General features: G+C 36.2%; 1 protein-coding gene across 1 annotated transcript in view; it reads right to left on the minus strand.

The window, feature by feature from the left end:
* Nucleotides 1–14,351, minus strand: part of LOC130681826 (histone-lysine N-methyltransferase PRDM9-like) — a 49,043-nt gene extending 34,692 nt beyond the window's left edge. Inside the window, 1 exon segment of the mRNA XM_057495403.1 lies at nucleotides 13,993–14,351. Within this exon segment, the coding sequence (XP_057351386.1) occupies nucleotides 13,993–14,351 (359 nt within the window).
* Between the last annotated feature and the right edge of the window lie 1,407 nt (nucleotides 14,352–15,758).

Below are 15,758 nucleotides of genomic sequence, written 5' to 3' on the forward strand. Positions count from 1 at the left end.
AAAGAACTCACATGCCTTGACACCCAAACAGCAAATCACACAATTAAAAAATAGGTGGAGGATATGAGCAGACACTTCACCAGAGAAGAAATTCAGATGGCCAACAGGAACATGAAAAGATGCCCACATTGCTAATTATCAGAGAAATGCAAATTAGAACCAGAATGAGATAGCACCTTACACTAGTCAAAATTGTCAGTATCCAAAAGACAAGAAATAACAAGTGTTGGTGAGGGTGTAGAGAAAGGGGACATTGTGTAAGACACTGTTGTTGGGAATGGAAATTGGTGCAGCCACTATGGAAAGCAGTATGGAGGTTCCTCAAGAAACTAAAAATAGAAATACCATACAACCACGTAATTCCACTTCCAGGAATTTACCCAAAGAAAACAAAATCTCTGAATCAAAATGATATATGCACCCCTGTGTTTATTGCTGCATTATTTACAATAGCGAAGATGTGTGTCCATCAATAGATGAATGGATAAAGAAGATGTGGTATGTATACACAATGGAATATTATTCAGTCATAAAAAGTAAAGGAATACTGCTATTTGTGACAACATGAATGGATTTAGAGGCTATTATACTAAGTGAAATAAGTCAGATGGAGAAATACAAATACCATATGATTTCACTTATATGTGGAATCTAAAAACAGAACAAAATGAACAAAACAGCCATAGACTCATAGACACTGAGAAGTGACTGGTGGTTCCCATAGGGGAGGGTTTTGGGTGGATAGGTGAAGGGAATAAAGAGGCACAAAATCTCAATCATAATATAAGTTAGTCACTAAGATGAAAGTACAGCATAGAGAATAGAGTCAATAGTTCTGTGACACCTTTCTGTGTTGACAGGTAGTAAGTACACTAGTTGGGGTGAGGATTTAATAGTGTATATAACTATTGAATCACTGTGTTGTATACTTGAAACCAATATAATATTGTATATCAACTATACTTAAAAAAAAGATGGTGCCTTGAATATACTAAGTGATATTAAGTGGTAGTTATTGTTATTGTTATTGTTGTTTATAATAGCTTATATCCATCCCAATATCAACCGTAATGTTTATACAGATTTTCAGCAAGTACTTCCTTTTTTATTTTCAGAATTTTCAGAGGAAATGAACTGTACGAATGAAGCATGTGATCAGTTCTATAAATAATATAGTTGAGGTAATTATTGGGAGTGAATTGAATTTATAGGTCAGTGTGGAGAGAACTGACATTTTACAATATTGAGTCTTGCCATATGGGAATAAAGAATGTCTATGTAGATATTTCCTTTTGGTTCTGTTGAAATTTTTTATCATTTTATTCATATAAATATTGGGCATTTTTTGTCAGGTTTATTCTCTGGTAATGGATGGTTTTTATTCTTTCCGTAAATGAGATTTTTTCCATTACATTTTTAATTTGTCGCTGTCACATAGAAAAATCATTGAGATTTGTATTTTACCTTTATTTTGATCATCGTTATTAAAGTCTTTTTTTTTTTGGTCTAATAGCTTCTCAGTTTATTCTATTGTATTTTGTAGGTAGACAGTCATGTCATCTGTAAATAAGGGCTGCTTTGTATTCCTTCCCAATAGTTGTGCCTCAGAACAATACCAAACAATTGTGCTGAAAGAAGATAATCTCTTTATCCAGACTAGTACCTTTAAAAATTCTATTGTCACTTGTGACTTGGATTGATTAGCAATTACTTGCTGTCTATGTGCTGTCGTGTGTGCTTGTATTTTTTAAAACTTTTTTTTCAACTTTTCCTCTTATTTTGGTTTAGCTGTGTGTCTAAGAACAACACATAACATACACACTATGTATAAATAAAAATGTATATAAGCTAACCAAATTTGAGATAATTTTTATTCAGGAATTTTATTTATTAATTTAATTATGATTAACATTCTTATTCATGACTTACTAATTTCTATTTCATTGAGCCAAATTAATTTCTGATTTTATTGAGATAAATTTCACAGAACATAAACTTAACCATTTTAAAGGGTACACTTATATAACATTTAGTGTATTCACAATACTGTTAAAGCATCACTTATATCTAGTTTAAACTATTTTCATCATTCTAAAAGGAAGCACCCAACCCATGAAGCAGTCACTTCCTACTCATTCCTTCCTCCAGCTCCTGACAACCACTATTCTTTCTCTTTTTAATGAGGGTACTTATTCTGCATATTTCATATAAATAGAATTGTACAGTATTTGCTCTTATGTTTCTGGCTTCATTCACTTAGCCTAATGTTTTAGAGGTTCATCCACATTATAGCATGTATTGGTACTTCATTCCTCTTCATAAAATAGTATTCTATTGTATGTGTATTCCACATTTTGTTTATCCGTTCATTCATTGATGGGCATTTGAGTTGTTTCCACCTTTTGGCTATTGTGAATAGTGCTATGAACACTCATGTCTGCAGATTTGTTTTTGTACTTGTTTTCAATTATTTTGCATATATGCATATGAATGAATTGCTGGATCACATGGTAATTCTAAGTTTAATTTATTGAGGAACTCCTAAATTGTTATTCCTTTTAACTGAATCATTGTACATTCCCATAAGCAATATATGGGAGTTTCCATTTCTCTAGATCTTTGTTATTATCTGACACACTGATTATAGCTATTCTAAAAGGCATGAAGTTTTATCTCATTGTGATTTTGACATACATTTCTCTAATGACTAAAAATATTCAGCATCCTTTCATGGGCCTGTTGGCCATTTGGATATCATCTTTGGAGAAATGTCTATCAAGTCCTCTGCCCAATTTGAAACTGGGTCATTTGTTCTTGATATATAAGTATACATTATATATTTGGATAATTGACTCTTGTCAGATATATGATTTGCAAACATTTTCTCCCATTTTCGGGGGTTGTCTTTTCACTTTCTTGATGGTGTTCTTTGAAGTGCAAGTTTTTAATTTTGATGAAGTCCAATTTACCTATTTTTCTTTTGTTGTTCATGCTTTTGGTGTCATGTCTCAGAATCCATTGCCAAAGTCGTTGTCATGAAGATTTACCCCTATGTTTTCTTCCAGGAGTTTTATGGTTTTTGCTCTTATATTTAGATCACTGATCCATTTTGAATTGTTTTTATGGTGGGAAGGGTTTCAACTTCATTCTTTTGCAGGTGGATATCCAGTTGTCTCAGTAACATTTGTTGTAGGGACTATTCTATTAAATGATCTTGATTTGACACTCTTGTTGAAAATCAATTGGCCATAGATATACAAGATTATTTCTGGACCTTCAGTTCTATTCTAGTGATCTTTATGTCTATCTTTATGCCAGTACTACACTGTTTTGATTACTGTAGCTTTGTAGTAAGTTTTGAAATAAACAAATCCTCAAAATTTGTTATTATTTTTAAATATTTTTCTGGTCCTTCTGGGTCCCATGCAATTCCATGTGAACTTTAGGATCAACTTTTCCATATCTGCAAAAAAAGTCCATTGGGATTTTGAGAGGGATTAAACTGAATCCTTAGATTGCCTTGGATAGTATTGCTGTTAACAATATTAAATCTTCCAGTCCACAAACATGGCATGTCTTTCCATTTACTTTGATCTTCTTTAATTTATTTCAGCAATGCTTTGTGGTTTTCAGTGTAAGATTTTTATACCTCCTTGGTTAAATAATTAAAGAATTTTAATAAATTCTTTTTCTTAAAATTCTTTTTGATGCTATTGTAAATGGAACTGCTCTCCTAAAATCCTTTTTGTATTATTGTTAGTGTATAAAAATGCAATGGGTTGATCTTGTATTCTGCAACTTTGTTGAATTGGATTCTGAGATTTTCTATATATAGAAGTCACGACATCTCTGAAAAGAGAACTTTTCTCTTCATTTCCAGTTTGGATGCCTTTTATTGACTAATTACCCTGGCTAGACCTTCCAAATGTTGAACCATAGGGTGAAGGAAGGCATCATTGTCTTGCTTCTTATCTTAGAGGAAAGTTTTCAGTCTTTCACAATTGAGTATGATATTAACTGTGGACTTTTCACAAATGCCCTTTGAGGCATTTCTCTACTATTCCTAGTTTGTTGAATGTTTTTTCATGGAAGCTGTTGGATTTTGTCAAGTTCTTTTTTTCTGCACCAGTTGAGATGATCAAAAGTTTTTGTCCTTTATAATATATGATGTATTACATTGATTGGTTCCATTTGTTGAACCACCCTTATACTGCTGGGTTATATCCTACTTGGTAATGATGTATAATCCTTTTAATATTCAGCTGGATTTCATTTTCTAATATTTTGTTGAAGGGTTTTGTATTTATATTCACAAGCAATGCTAGCCTATAGTTTTCTTGTGATGTCTTTGTATGGCTTTGGTATCAGGGTAGTGCTGGCTTTATAGAATGAGTTAGGAAATGTTACCACCTCTTCTATTTTTTTGGAAGAGTTTGAAAAAGGCATTAATTATTCTTTTAACTATTAGTACAATACACTAGTAAAGCCATCTGGTCCTGAGTTTTTTGGGGGATGTTTTTGATTACTGGTTAATCTCTACACTTGATATAGGTCTGTGCAAATTTTCTATTTCATCTTGAGTCAGTTTTGGTTCTTTGTGTTTTTCCTGGAATTTGCCTATTTCATCTAGATTATTTAATTTGTTGGCATACAATTGTTCAAAGTATTCTCTTATAATCCTTTTTATTTCTGTAGGATCTTTAGTAACAACCCCAAACTTATTTCTGAATTTAGCAATTTGAATCTTCCCTTTTTTTTCTTAATCAACCTAGTTAAGTGTCAATTTTGTCTTTTGGCTTCATTATTTCTATTATTTTCCTATTTTCTATTTAGCTTATCTACACTATAATATTCATTATTTCCTTCCTTCTGTTACCTTTGTATTTAGCTTTCTCTTCTTTTACTAATTCCTTAAGATATAAAGTTTGGTTATTGATTTAGATTCTCTCTTCTTTTTTAATGTAGGCATTTACAACTATAAATTTTCCTCTGATCACTGCTTTCACACATCCCATAAGTTTTGGTATGTTTTACTTTCATTTTATTTTGTCTCAAAGTATGTTCTAATTTCACTTGTAATTTCTTCTCTTAGCTGTTGATTCTTTGTGTGATCATTTCCACATATTTGTGAATTTCCCTGTTTTCCTCCTGTTATTGATTTCTATTTTCATTCCATTGTGGTCAGAGAAGACACTTTATATGATTCCAATTTTTAAAAATGTATTGAGACTTCTTTGGTGGCTTAACATATTGTCTATCCTGGAAAATGTTCCATGTGCCCTTGAGAAAAATGTGCACTCTGCTGTTTTTGGATGGAGTTCTGTTGCATGTTAGGTCTAGTTGGTTAGTAGTTTTATTCAAGTCCTCTATTTCATTACTGATTTTCTATCTGTTCTACCCATTATTCAAAGTGAAATATTGTAGTCCCCAACTATTTCTATAGGACTTTTCTCCCTTCAAATCTGCCAGTTTTTCCCTCATATATTTTGGGGCTTTGTTGTTATTTGTGTGTATGTTTATTATTGTTATATCTTCCTGGTGGGCTGACCATTTCATCTATACAGAACCTTCTTTATTTCTTAAGAATTCCTGTCTTAAAGTCTATTTTGTTTGATATAGTGTAGCTATCCCAGCTCTCTTTTGCTTACTATTTGCATAAAATACCTTTTTCATCCTCTTCCAATCTGTTGTGTTTTTGCATCAAAAGTGAGTCTCTTCTAGACAGCATTTAGTTGGATCATGTTTTTAAAATTTTATTATGCCAATATCTATCTTTGAATTGGGAGGCTAATTCATTTACATTTAGAGTGATAACTGATAAGAAACGACTTATTTCTACTTCTTTCAGTAGTTTCTAAATGTCTCATATCTTTTTTTTTCTTAATTTCCCCATTACTGCCATCTTTTGTAGTTACTTCATCCTTTTTTTGTGTACCATTTTGTTTCCCTCTTTATTGACTTTTCTGTATATTTTTTAGTTTTTGTCTTGATGATTACACTAAGATAAACTGTAACCCCTAGAGTTTACAGTTCACATTTTAACTTTATCAAGTTTGAATTAATAGCAACTTAGTTTCAATAGTAAACAAAACTCCACTCCTTCACAGCTCCAGCCTACTCCCTTACACTGTTTTTGTCACAAATTAGATTTTTATGCATTGTATGCCTATTTACATAGATTTATAACTATTGTTTTAAGCATTTGTCTTTTAAGTAATATAGGAAAAAAGAGGTGTTATAAATCAGATAGCAATAATACTGTGTTTTATATTTCCATATATAGGTAGGTTTATATTGTTTATTTTTCATATGGCTTTGAGCTACTCTCTAGTGTCCTTTTCTTTCAGCTTGAAAGGCTCCCTTGAGCATTTCTTTTAGGGCAAATCTACAAGTCTTTAACTTCCCTAGCTTTTGTTTATCTGGGAATATCTTAATTTCTCCTTCACTTTAGAAGAATGGTTTTGCTGTAAATAGAATTCTTGGTTGACAAGTCTTTACTTTTAGCAATTTAAATATGTTGTGCAAATGCATTCTGGCCTCCAAGGTTTCTGAGGAGAAATAGACTGTTAATCTTATTGAGGATTCTTTGTACATGAGTCACTTATCTCTTGATGCTTTCAAGATTCTGGATTTTTGACTTTCAGCAACTTCAGTACAATGTGTATCTGTGGAGCTCTCTGAGTTTATCCTGCCAGCAGTTTGTTGAACTTCTGGGATGTGTAGATTTATACCTTTCATAAAATTTGAGACATTTTTGGCCATTATTTCTTTAAATATTTCTTATATACCCTTCTCTCTTTTCTCTCCTTCTGGGAGTTTCATTATGCATATGTTGGTATAGTTGATGGTATCCCACAGGTCTTTTAGGCTGACACTTTCTTCATTCTTTTGTCTTTCTGCTGTTCAGACTGGATGATCTCATTGATCTATCTTCAAGTTCATTGGTTCTTTCATCTGCCTTGTCAAATCTTTTGTTGTAATGGTAATGAATTTTTCATTGCAGTGTGACACTTTTTCAATTCCAGATTTCCATTTGGTTTCTTTTTATAATTTCCCTCTCTTTATGAATATTCTCTGTTTGGTGTGATACTCTTCCCTTTGTTTCCTTTATTTCTTTGTTCTTGATTTCCTTTAGCTCTTTGAGCATATTTAAAACAGCTCATTTAATGTCTGTCTATCTATTAAGTCCAATATTTGGACTTCCTGAGGGACATTTTCTATTACTTTCTTTTTTTTTCCATGAATGGGCCATATTTTCTTTTTTCTTTGCATGCCTTCTAATTTTTTTTGTTGAAAACAGTATATTTTAAATTGTATAATAAGGCAACTCTGGAGATCATATCATTCCTCTTCCTAGGGTTATTGCTTTTTGCTGTGCGCTATTGCTTGTTTAGTGATTCTTCTAAATTATTTTTGTAAAATTTTTATTCTTTGTCATGTGTGGCCATTGAAATCTGTATTTCATTAGTTTAGTGATCAGATAGTGTTTGACAGGGTTTTTTAAAGAGTACTTGGAGCCAAAAACACAAAAACATCCAAAAGAAAAAAAAATGTTTAGTTATGGAAAGTTGTTTCTGTGTTGTGGCACCCCTTTAAAACTTAGGTCATTTACAACTCTGTTTTAACTTTTACTTCCTGTTTGTAGGTAGTTTGAAAGTCAGAGGTGAAAACTTAGTCACCTATAAATTGAGAAAGTCACTCAGAAGTTTTCTCAGGCCTTTTCTCAGTATATATCTAGCCCTTGGCATGGGTGTGTTCTTGATTCCCAGATATATGCAGGAGTTTTAAAAGTCCTTATTCTCACCCCCATATATCCTTTACCAACCCTCTCCTTCCCATGATTTCCAGTATATGTCTTGCTTATGCCTACTGTTATTTTCTGCTCCAGGTTCCTTTGACCAATACTTTTCCTTTATTTTCTGCAAATGCCACCTGGGAAGCTACCCCAGCCCTGGGAATGATGGAAATCAGGTGAAACAAAGACAAGTCAATGTGTTGGTCCTTCAGGATGCTGCCAGACTAGTTGAAACACACAATCACAATTCTTTGAAAATAAGGTCTATACAGCTCCCTTTGGCCTCAGTGAACCTGCAGCAGGAATGCAGGGTAGGGAGTGACTTAAAAAGCTGCAGCGTTCTCTTAATACAATGCAGCAGCTCTTTTTATTCATTAAACTTTCCTCTGGTTGTTTTAAGTTTTTGACTAGTTTACAGAGACTTGCAAAGTTGATTCTGAAGTTTTGGCCAATTTATCTGTTGCTTTTGTGGTGCAAGGGGCATGAAGTGTCCTATTCTGCCATTTTCTGTGATACCACTTCATTTTTGACACATTTCTTAAGGTCTCCCTATTCACTTTTTATGTTCTAGTGGCTGGTAATTTTCACTTTCTATTTTTATTTTACTGGTGGATACTTAAAAATTCTTTTCACCAATTTTATACAAAGAAACACCTGTGTTTATAAAGCAAACACCTGTATAAACATGACTCAGCTCAAGAGATAGATTACCAACACCCTAAAAGTCCAATTCATCATGTTTTCTTTTATGTTTTGTAGTTGTAGTGTCCTACTTAAAAATATTGTCTTGTTCCAAAGTCAAATTTTTCCTTAAGTTTGCTTCTAGAACATTTATATGTTCAGCTTTTACATTTAGGTCTATGATTGATTTGAGGTTAATGTTTTTATATGGTGAGGTAACAGTCTAGGTTCTTTTTTTTCTTTTTGCATATGGATATTTAGTTGTTCCAGTACTGTTTGTTGAAATGATTATTGTTTCCACCCTTAATTGTTCTTTTATTTTGTCTGTATATCAATTGGCCATGCAGTATATGTGTAAGTCTATTTCTACACACTTGTTTCATTGATCTATACATTTGCACCAATACTATACTGTCTTGATTACTGTAGTTTTATAGAAAGGCTTTAAAATGACTATAATTCTTATTTTCCTTTTCAAAATTGGTTATTTTACATTCCTTGCATTTCCATATGAATGTCAGAATAAACTTGTTAGCTTCTACAAATTAGTCTGCTGGAGTTTTAATTGGCACTGTATTACATCTATGTATCAATGTTAACAATATATATCAATATTAACATGTTCTGACCTCTGAACATGGTATGTCTCTTCATTTATATTAGTATTCTTTTATTTCTTCCAGTAATGCTTTATATATTCTGGTTTTCATATCTTGCACATCTGGTGTCAAATTTTTCCTTTTAATTTGAACATTTTTTGATGCTATTTGGTATTTTTTAAGTTTTCGTTTTTGGATGCTTTTCTAAATAGCAATGAAAAATTTTTTATGTTAATTTCTGAGTGTTCACAGCTAGTTTATAGGAGTGTAATTTATTTTTTATATTGACCTTACATGTTTTCTAAATTTTTCATAATTCACATATTCTAGTAGCTTATCTGTGGATTCTCTAAGATTTTCTGCAGAGATGATCATGTGTTCTGCTAATAAACACAATTTTACTTTTTCTTTTTCAAGCTCTATGCTTGTTTTCCCTATATTTTATTGCACTGGATAATACCTCCAGTGCAATGTTGAATAGAAGTCTTACCTTAAAATCTTATACCATTTTTCATGTAATATAAGAACCTCACGGCAGTATACTTCCATTTCTCTCCTTAACCTTTGGTGCTGTTTCTGTTGCACATTTTACTCCTATATATATTTTAAGCCCCACACTCACTATGTTGTCATTAGTTTTTTATTTAAACAATTATCTTTTTTTTCCCTCTTCACTTTTAACTTTATCTGGCAAAGTAGCACTGCGCAAACTGTTTAATAACTAAGACATAGCTCACACAGTATGTTAAATTCATATACATTATCATCAGAAAATAAGAAACTGAAAAAGACAGTATTGAGCTACAAGTCTCATATATATATATTAATAAAAAGGATTAGCTGTTAGCTATTAGTTAGGTCCAACCACAACACATGAGGGTTTTAAGGAACATCATCTGCCATCTTCTTAAGTTTTAATATTTGCAAATGCCTAACTTTAATGTAACAAAGCAGCTGGTTATAGCCACACATGCTATTCTGACACCACACAAAAGCTTTCACAAAGTAAGCTCATCTCTTTTTTTTTAGTAGCAACTAATGTACATTCAAATACAAAAAATCCCATGAATGGTTGTGTTATCTGATGCTCAAAAGCAATCTGATAAATTAGTGTCAGATAGAATAGAATTAGGTGCCCATGAAAAGAAAAATCGCTGCTCAGAGTCAAAAGTCACAAACTAAGTTTTCTATTTTGCAGAACTCCTTTTAATATTGGGTTTGGATTTATGAGTTTAGAGTTTTTATCAAATTTGTAAATTTTGGCCATTATTTCTTCAAATAATCCAGTCACTTCACAGTCTCCAGTTACACATATGTTAAGACACTTGATGCTGTCCAATGGCTCACTGATACTCTATTCATTTTAAAGTATTCTTCCTGTGTTTAGTTTTGTATAGTTTCTATATGCTTAAAGTTTTGGCAGTTTTTTCTGAAATATCTAATCTGTTGTTAATTCAATCCAGTGACTTTTCATCTCAGATATGACATTTTTCTCTAGAAGTTCTATTTGGGTCTTTTTCTACCTCCAATTCTTTCCTCATCATGTTCCTGTTTTCCTCTACCTTCTTGTATGTATGACATGTATTTATAACTGCTGTTTTATCATCTCTGTCTACTAATTCTATCTGTGTTATTAATGGTTCTTTTTCTGTGGATTGATTTTTTTTCTCCTCATTATGGACCATATTTTCCTATTTCTTTGCATGCCTGGTAATTTTTCGTTGGATGCCAAACATTGTGTTGTAAATTGCTGTGTGTTGGATTGTTTCTGCATTCCTTTAAATGTGTTTGTACTTTACTCTGGGACAAAGTTAAGTTACTTAGACAATTTTTTACCTGCTCAAGCCTTTTTTTTCAGTTTGTTAGGCAAGTCCAGTCCAGCCTTCATTCCAGAGCTAAGTGAGGACAACTTTTGGTAGATTGATTACAATCTACTATTGTTTTTATGCCATTGTAAATAGTATTTAAAAATTTTATTTTCTAATTGTTCATGGCTGATATATAGAAAAACAGGAATCATGCTAAATTTATTAATTCTAATAATTTATAGATTCTTTTGGATTTTCTATATACACACTTACACTGTTTGAAAATGATTATTTTATTTCTTTTCTAATTGTACTCCTTTTCTCCTTCTTTTTATTGGCTAAGACCTTTAGTACAATGTGACTAATAGTTGAGATAGTTGTCTCAACTATGTTGTCATTAGCTTTTTATTTTAAAAATTATCTTTTTTTAGATAACTGGCTCACTCTTGGTCTTAGAGGGAAAAGTACTAAGATTATATTAAGTATGATATTTACTGTAGATATGTTTTTAGCTATTCTTCAGATTAAGAAGGTTCCATTCCTGGTCTTTAAGGTTTCATTTTATTAATGGGACACTTTTTCTCCAACTATTGAGTGTTGTGTGATTTTTCCTCCTTTATTTTGCTAATGTGATGAATTACATTAATTTTAAAAACTTTAAGCACCCTGGCGTTTCTTAAATAGACCCAACTTTATCATGATCTTTCAAAAATATATTTCTTTATTCAGTTTGCTAATCTTTTACTTAGGATTTTTACATCATATTTATGAGTAAAAATCATCTGTAATTTTTTTCTTATTTTTATCAGGTTTTGATGTGGAGATTATGTTGGCCTAATAACATGGGTTGAAGTATTCATTCTTTCTTTGCAGGAAGAGGTTGCATAATACTTCCTCTTTAAATATTTGATGACTTCACCAAAAACATCTTTTGACCTGAAGCTTTATCTTAGGATTTCTGGGAGAATATCATGGCTATGTCTTCCAAATCACTAATTTAATCTTTAGCAATCCTTTTTTTCCCTCAATTTTCTTTCATTTTGAGTTTTAAGTTTTAACAACAAAGATCAGATTGATACATTTTAATAGCAGAGAGTTCTCTTTTATTGTTTTGATGTCCTGTTGACTTTCTTTGAAGTTATTAAATGAATCCGTTTTAAATCTTTTAAAAAAAAATTCTTTGTCTTGGGAGGAAGTTGTTCAATTTTTTCATCTTGCGTCTTCCTTTCATTACCATGGTTTTCTTCAAATGTCTGGTGATTCTTGGTTGCCTATTCATATTCACCAAAGAGGGTCTTGGTTCATCATTAGATGATACAGGTTTCTTTAGCAGTCACGGATGGACAGTACATCATCTCAATAAATTTCTTCACTGAATGGAGGATTGAGTAATTTTCCCGAAGTGTAAGTGGGTGCATGTGGTTCAAGTCTTCCCTCCAGAGTGCTTTGGTATGGAACTGCTAGGCAGGCCAGGGATTGTTACTGCCAAAATAAGGAAGTCTTCATCCTTTAAAGAACATTCAGTTTAACTCCTTCACACATATGTGGGGTAAACTGAGTTAAATAAATTGCTCAGGTTCACACAGCTAGCTAGAGACAGAACCAAGAGTAAATCTTAGACCTTTTGTACCTTACAATATAACATTTTCACCATAAAATGATGATGATTATAAATTCTGTTTTTTTTCAGGTTACCAGAATGGTTTAAAGTCCAAATTCAATTCCCGGTCTTTCAAATCTTCTAATCATGTGACCCCAACCTATCTTTTATCTTCTTGTCTGAAATGTTTATTTATCCAGCAAACTGGATTATGTGTTACTCGCAAACGTGCCTCTCTGTATACTTTTCCCTTATTTTGTGAATATCTTTCCTCTTTCTTTGTTGACCTTTCCCAATCATCAGCAATGCTTCCCATGCTCATGTTCCTATAATACCTTTTCATGTGCTCATCATCGCCCATATTTCAGGGTTCTTGTCAACACTTGTGACTTGCAACATAAATTAGAGAGTTTTATTTTATGATCATCCCTTTGGGTTGACAACAGGCCTCTTTTACCAGTAATCTTGTGCCAGGAGGTGTGAAGGAGTCATATTCCCGTATCATTATGTGATGGAAGGAGGGACACATTGTCATTTTTAGAGCTAAAGTCAATATTTTCTCATAAAAGACAGGAAACTGGGAGAGAGAAGTTACTAGAACAGCCTGGCTACTGGAGAGAGCAGAAATGGACCTGGGAAGTTCTCCCTGGAGATATGAAGAATTCTCTGGTGAAACCTGTCTAAATGTGAGCAGGTATTAGCTGGGTAAGTCTCAGAGTAGACCTGAGCTGACCATCAAAGAGAATACACACACTTATTTGAGCCCAATAATAATGACCAGTTCCTTCCCGAAGGGAGATTTGTGATTAGTTCTGTCTAGTAATGCAAGTATGCCTATGATGACATGGGAGCTGCATGTGCCGACAGGGAGAGAAATGCTGTGGAGAGGTCTCATTTTCAGAAGTTATAAGTTACATTGGGTGCTACTCACTGGGAACTTGGAAGAACTGGGAATGTGCATATAATTTTGAGAGACCAAAGAGAATTGGAGGGGCTTTGACAGACTGGAGGAAATTTAGTCTTTATTTTGTTGGTGTTATTTTCTTTTAAATCAGATCTCTTCCTACTCTGCCTGGCTATCCAGTGATGAATTTTTAGTATTCTAGGCAGACGTTCAGCCAAAGGGTGATAAATTCCTGAGTATGTAAGTCATGCCTTTCATCCTAAATGAGTTGTTCTTATTGTATAATTTTCCCTTCTAGGATACAAGCACAGATGGATCCACCACAGACAGATACATCAGGGAGGCAGGTTGCATTTGTCTCAGTGTTCCTTTCCTGGCCTCTCTTTTCTACTTTTAAATCCCTGGCTTGGCACAGAACTTGGTTCAGGGAGGTCTTACTGACTGAGTGCATGTTGAAGGTTTACTTTTGTGAGTCATAGTGCTGGGGATATGGTTGCACCGGGGCAAGGTGCTTTCTAAACATTTTCTAAAAGCTTTTAATTATAAGTAAAATAGTAGATCTTGTAAGAATCTTATGCAAGTAAATGAAATTTCCAATGGCTGACAGGCAGGGGCGGCTCTTCTGGGGCCGCTTCCCCTCCTCCCTCAGGGTCCTCACCACAATGCGGGCACGGCCTGTGATCCTGTGAATGTTGATGGGGGCCTGTCCCCTCAGACCAAGACCCTCCCTGCCTTGAGACACTCCTGGGTGACGTCTGCGGCCGTCCCAACAGGTCACTAGGCCCAGGAGTACCCAGGACGGTGGAAGGCAGGGCCTGAGGTGGGCTCCGGGGACGCCCTCGGCCCTCCCTCCTGGCATCCCGTTGACCCCCGGTGGGTCTGTGCCCCCGCCCTCAGCCCACCTGGGTTCCCTCCTCAGACCAAGTCCTTCCCTCTCACGATTCAAAATGGCGGGCGGGGACATGGGTGCGGCATGTGGGAGGTGTTGCCCAGCCTGAGGACGCTCCCAGGGCCTCTTTGAGAGACGGCATGGCCCCCCTGGATTCTTGGGCGGGGGCCCTCAAGCCTCCCCGCGGTTCTACCTGGAGTCCTTGCGGGTGACCTGAATCCGGCGTCCAACACCGAGGCCGTGATGTCTCGTCCCTCAGGCCTCCCGGGAGGAAGACTAATAACATCACATCCGGAAGCCGGGTCAGACTGCCCCCTGGAGGCTTCCAGGATAAGCACACAAGGATCCCGGGGGTCCTAGCTCCTCCCTCTGGGCCTCCGTTAAGGCCCGCCTTATCCCAACTGACTCGGCTCACGAGGCCCAGGGCTCTGCCTCCCCAGGTCCCTAGTGGACGTGGTGTGGTGCTGGGGTGTGGAGAGGTGGGGCAGTGGGGGGAAGAAAGGGAGATGTGGGGGATTGAATTTTGGGTGCATGGCGGGAGGTGGCACGGGGGCCAGAACATACACACTTGTGCAGAGTCCTCACCATACCCAGGAAGGTGCGCCTGAGGCACACAGGATCGGTAGCTGTGCCTACAGACCAGTGGGCGTGGGCCAGGCGTTAGGCATGGGGCACACCCCGTGTAACATCGCAACAGCACCTCAACCTGTCCCTGTGCTCAGTTTACAGGTCAGCAAAGGGAGGCATAGAGAGTTCACGGGAAGGCTGGGCTGCAGAGCAGCAGGACTCTGATTCCAGCCAGGTGCCTCCCGGTAACTCGGGAGCCGAAGGGGGCAGGCCCCTGAAGGAGTCCTTGCAGCCAGCTTCCTGTGCGGGGGCTCCTGTGTTGAAGGCGTCCACCCCTGCCCGAGCATGTCACGTCTAAGGGTCCAATGGCCACGACTGCAGCCCCGGGCATGCGGGAACCAGTGGGCCCTGCATTCCATGGCCTCATGGCGTGAGAATTAATGCAGGGCCCCTGGGGTGCGTCTTGTAGTAAGGGCTGTGACAACGCTTCTGCTCAAACTGGAGTGGCAAGGAGTTGTCACCTGGCACCCCCTAAGTACGAGCGGACTGCCAGTGCAGTGAACCCGCAAGGCCAGGTGAGAGCCCAGACGGATGTGCACGAGCACTTGGCATCCATGCTATTCACCATTGCAGAGTAGACGCCCTGCACACGCAGCTGTGCCCGTTTGTTAGGACACACACACCCACCTTCTGTGGCAGTCGTTCAAGTCCAGGCTCACAGCTAAGATTCACATCATTGTCTGCATCTCAGCAGGGAGGGGACGCCCCCTTCCCTCCAGGGCCCCTATTGCACTTCCCAGGGCAATAACCTCTAATAGCTCAGCAGGCCCTGCTTTCCACACAAGGTCACACTCTTAAGCTGAGAGTCACTGCTGTGGGCCCACACACTTGTGCCCGAGCTGAACACACGGACCC

Source organism: Manis pentadactyla, chromosome X, assembly GCF_030020395.1.
Source record: "Manis pentadactyla isolate mManPen7 chromosome X, mManPen7.hap1, whole genome shotgun sequence".
NCBI lineage: Eukaryota > Metazoa > Chordata > Mammalia > Pholidota > Manidae > Manis > Manis pentadactyla.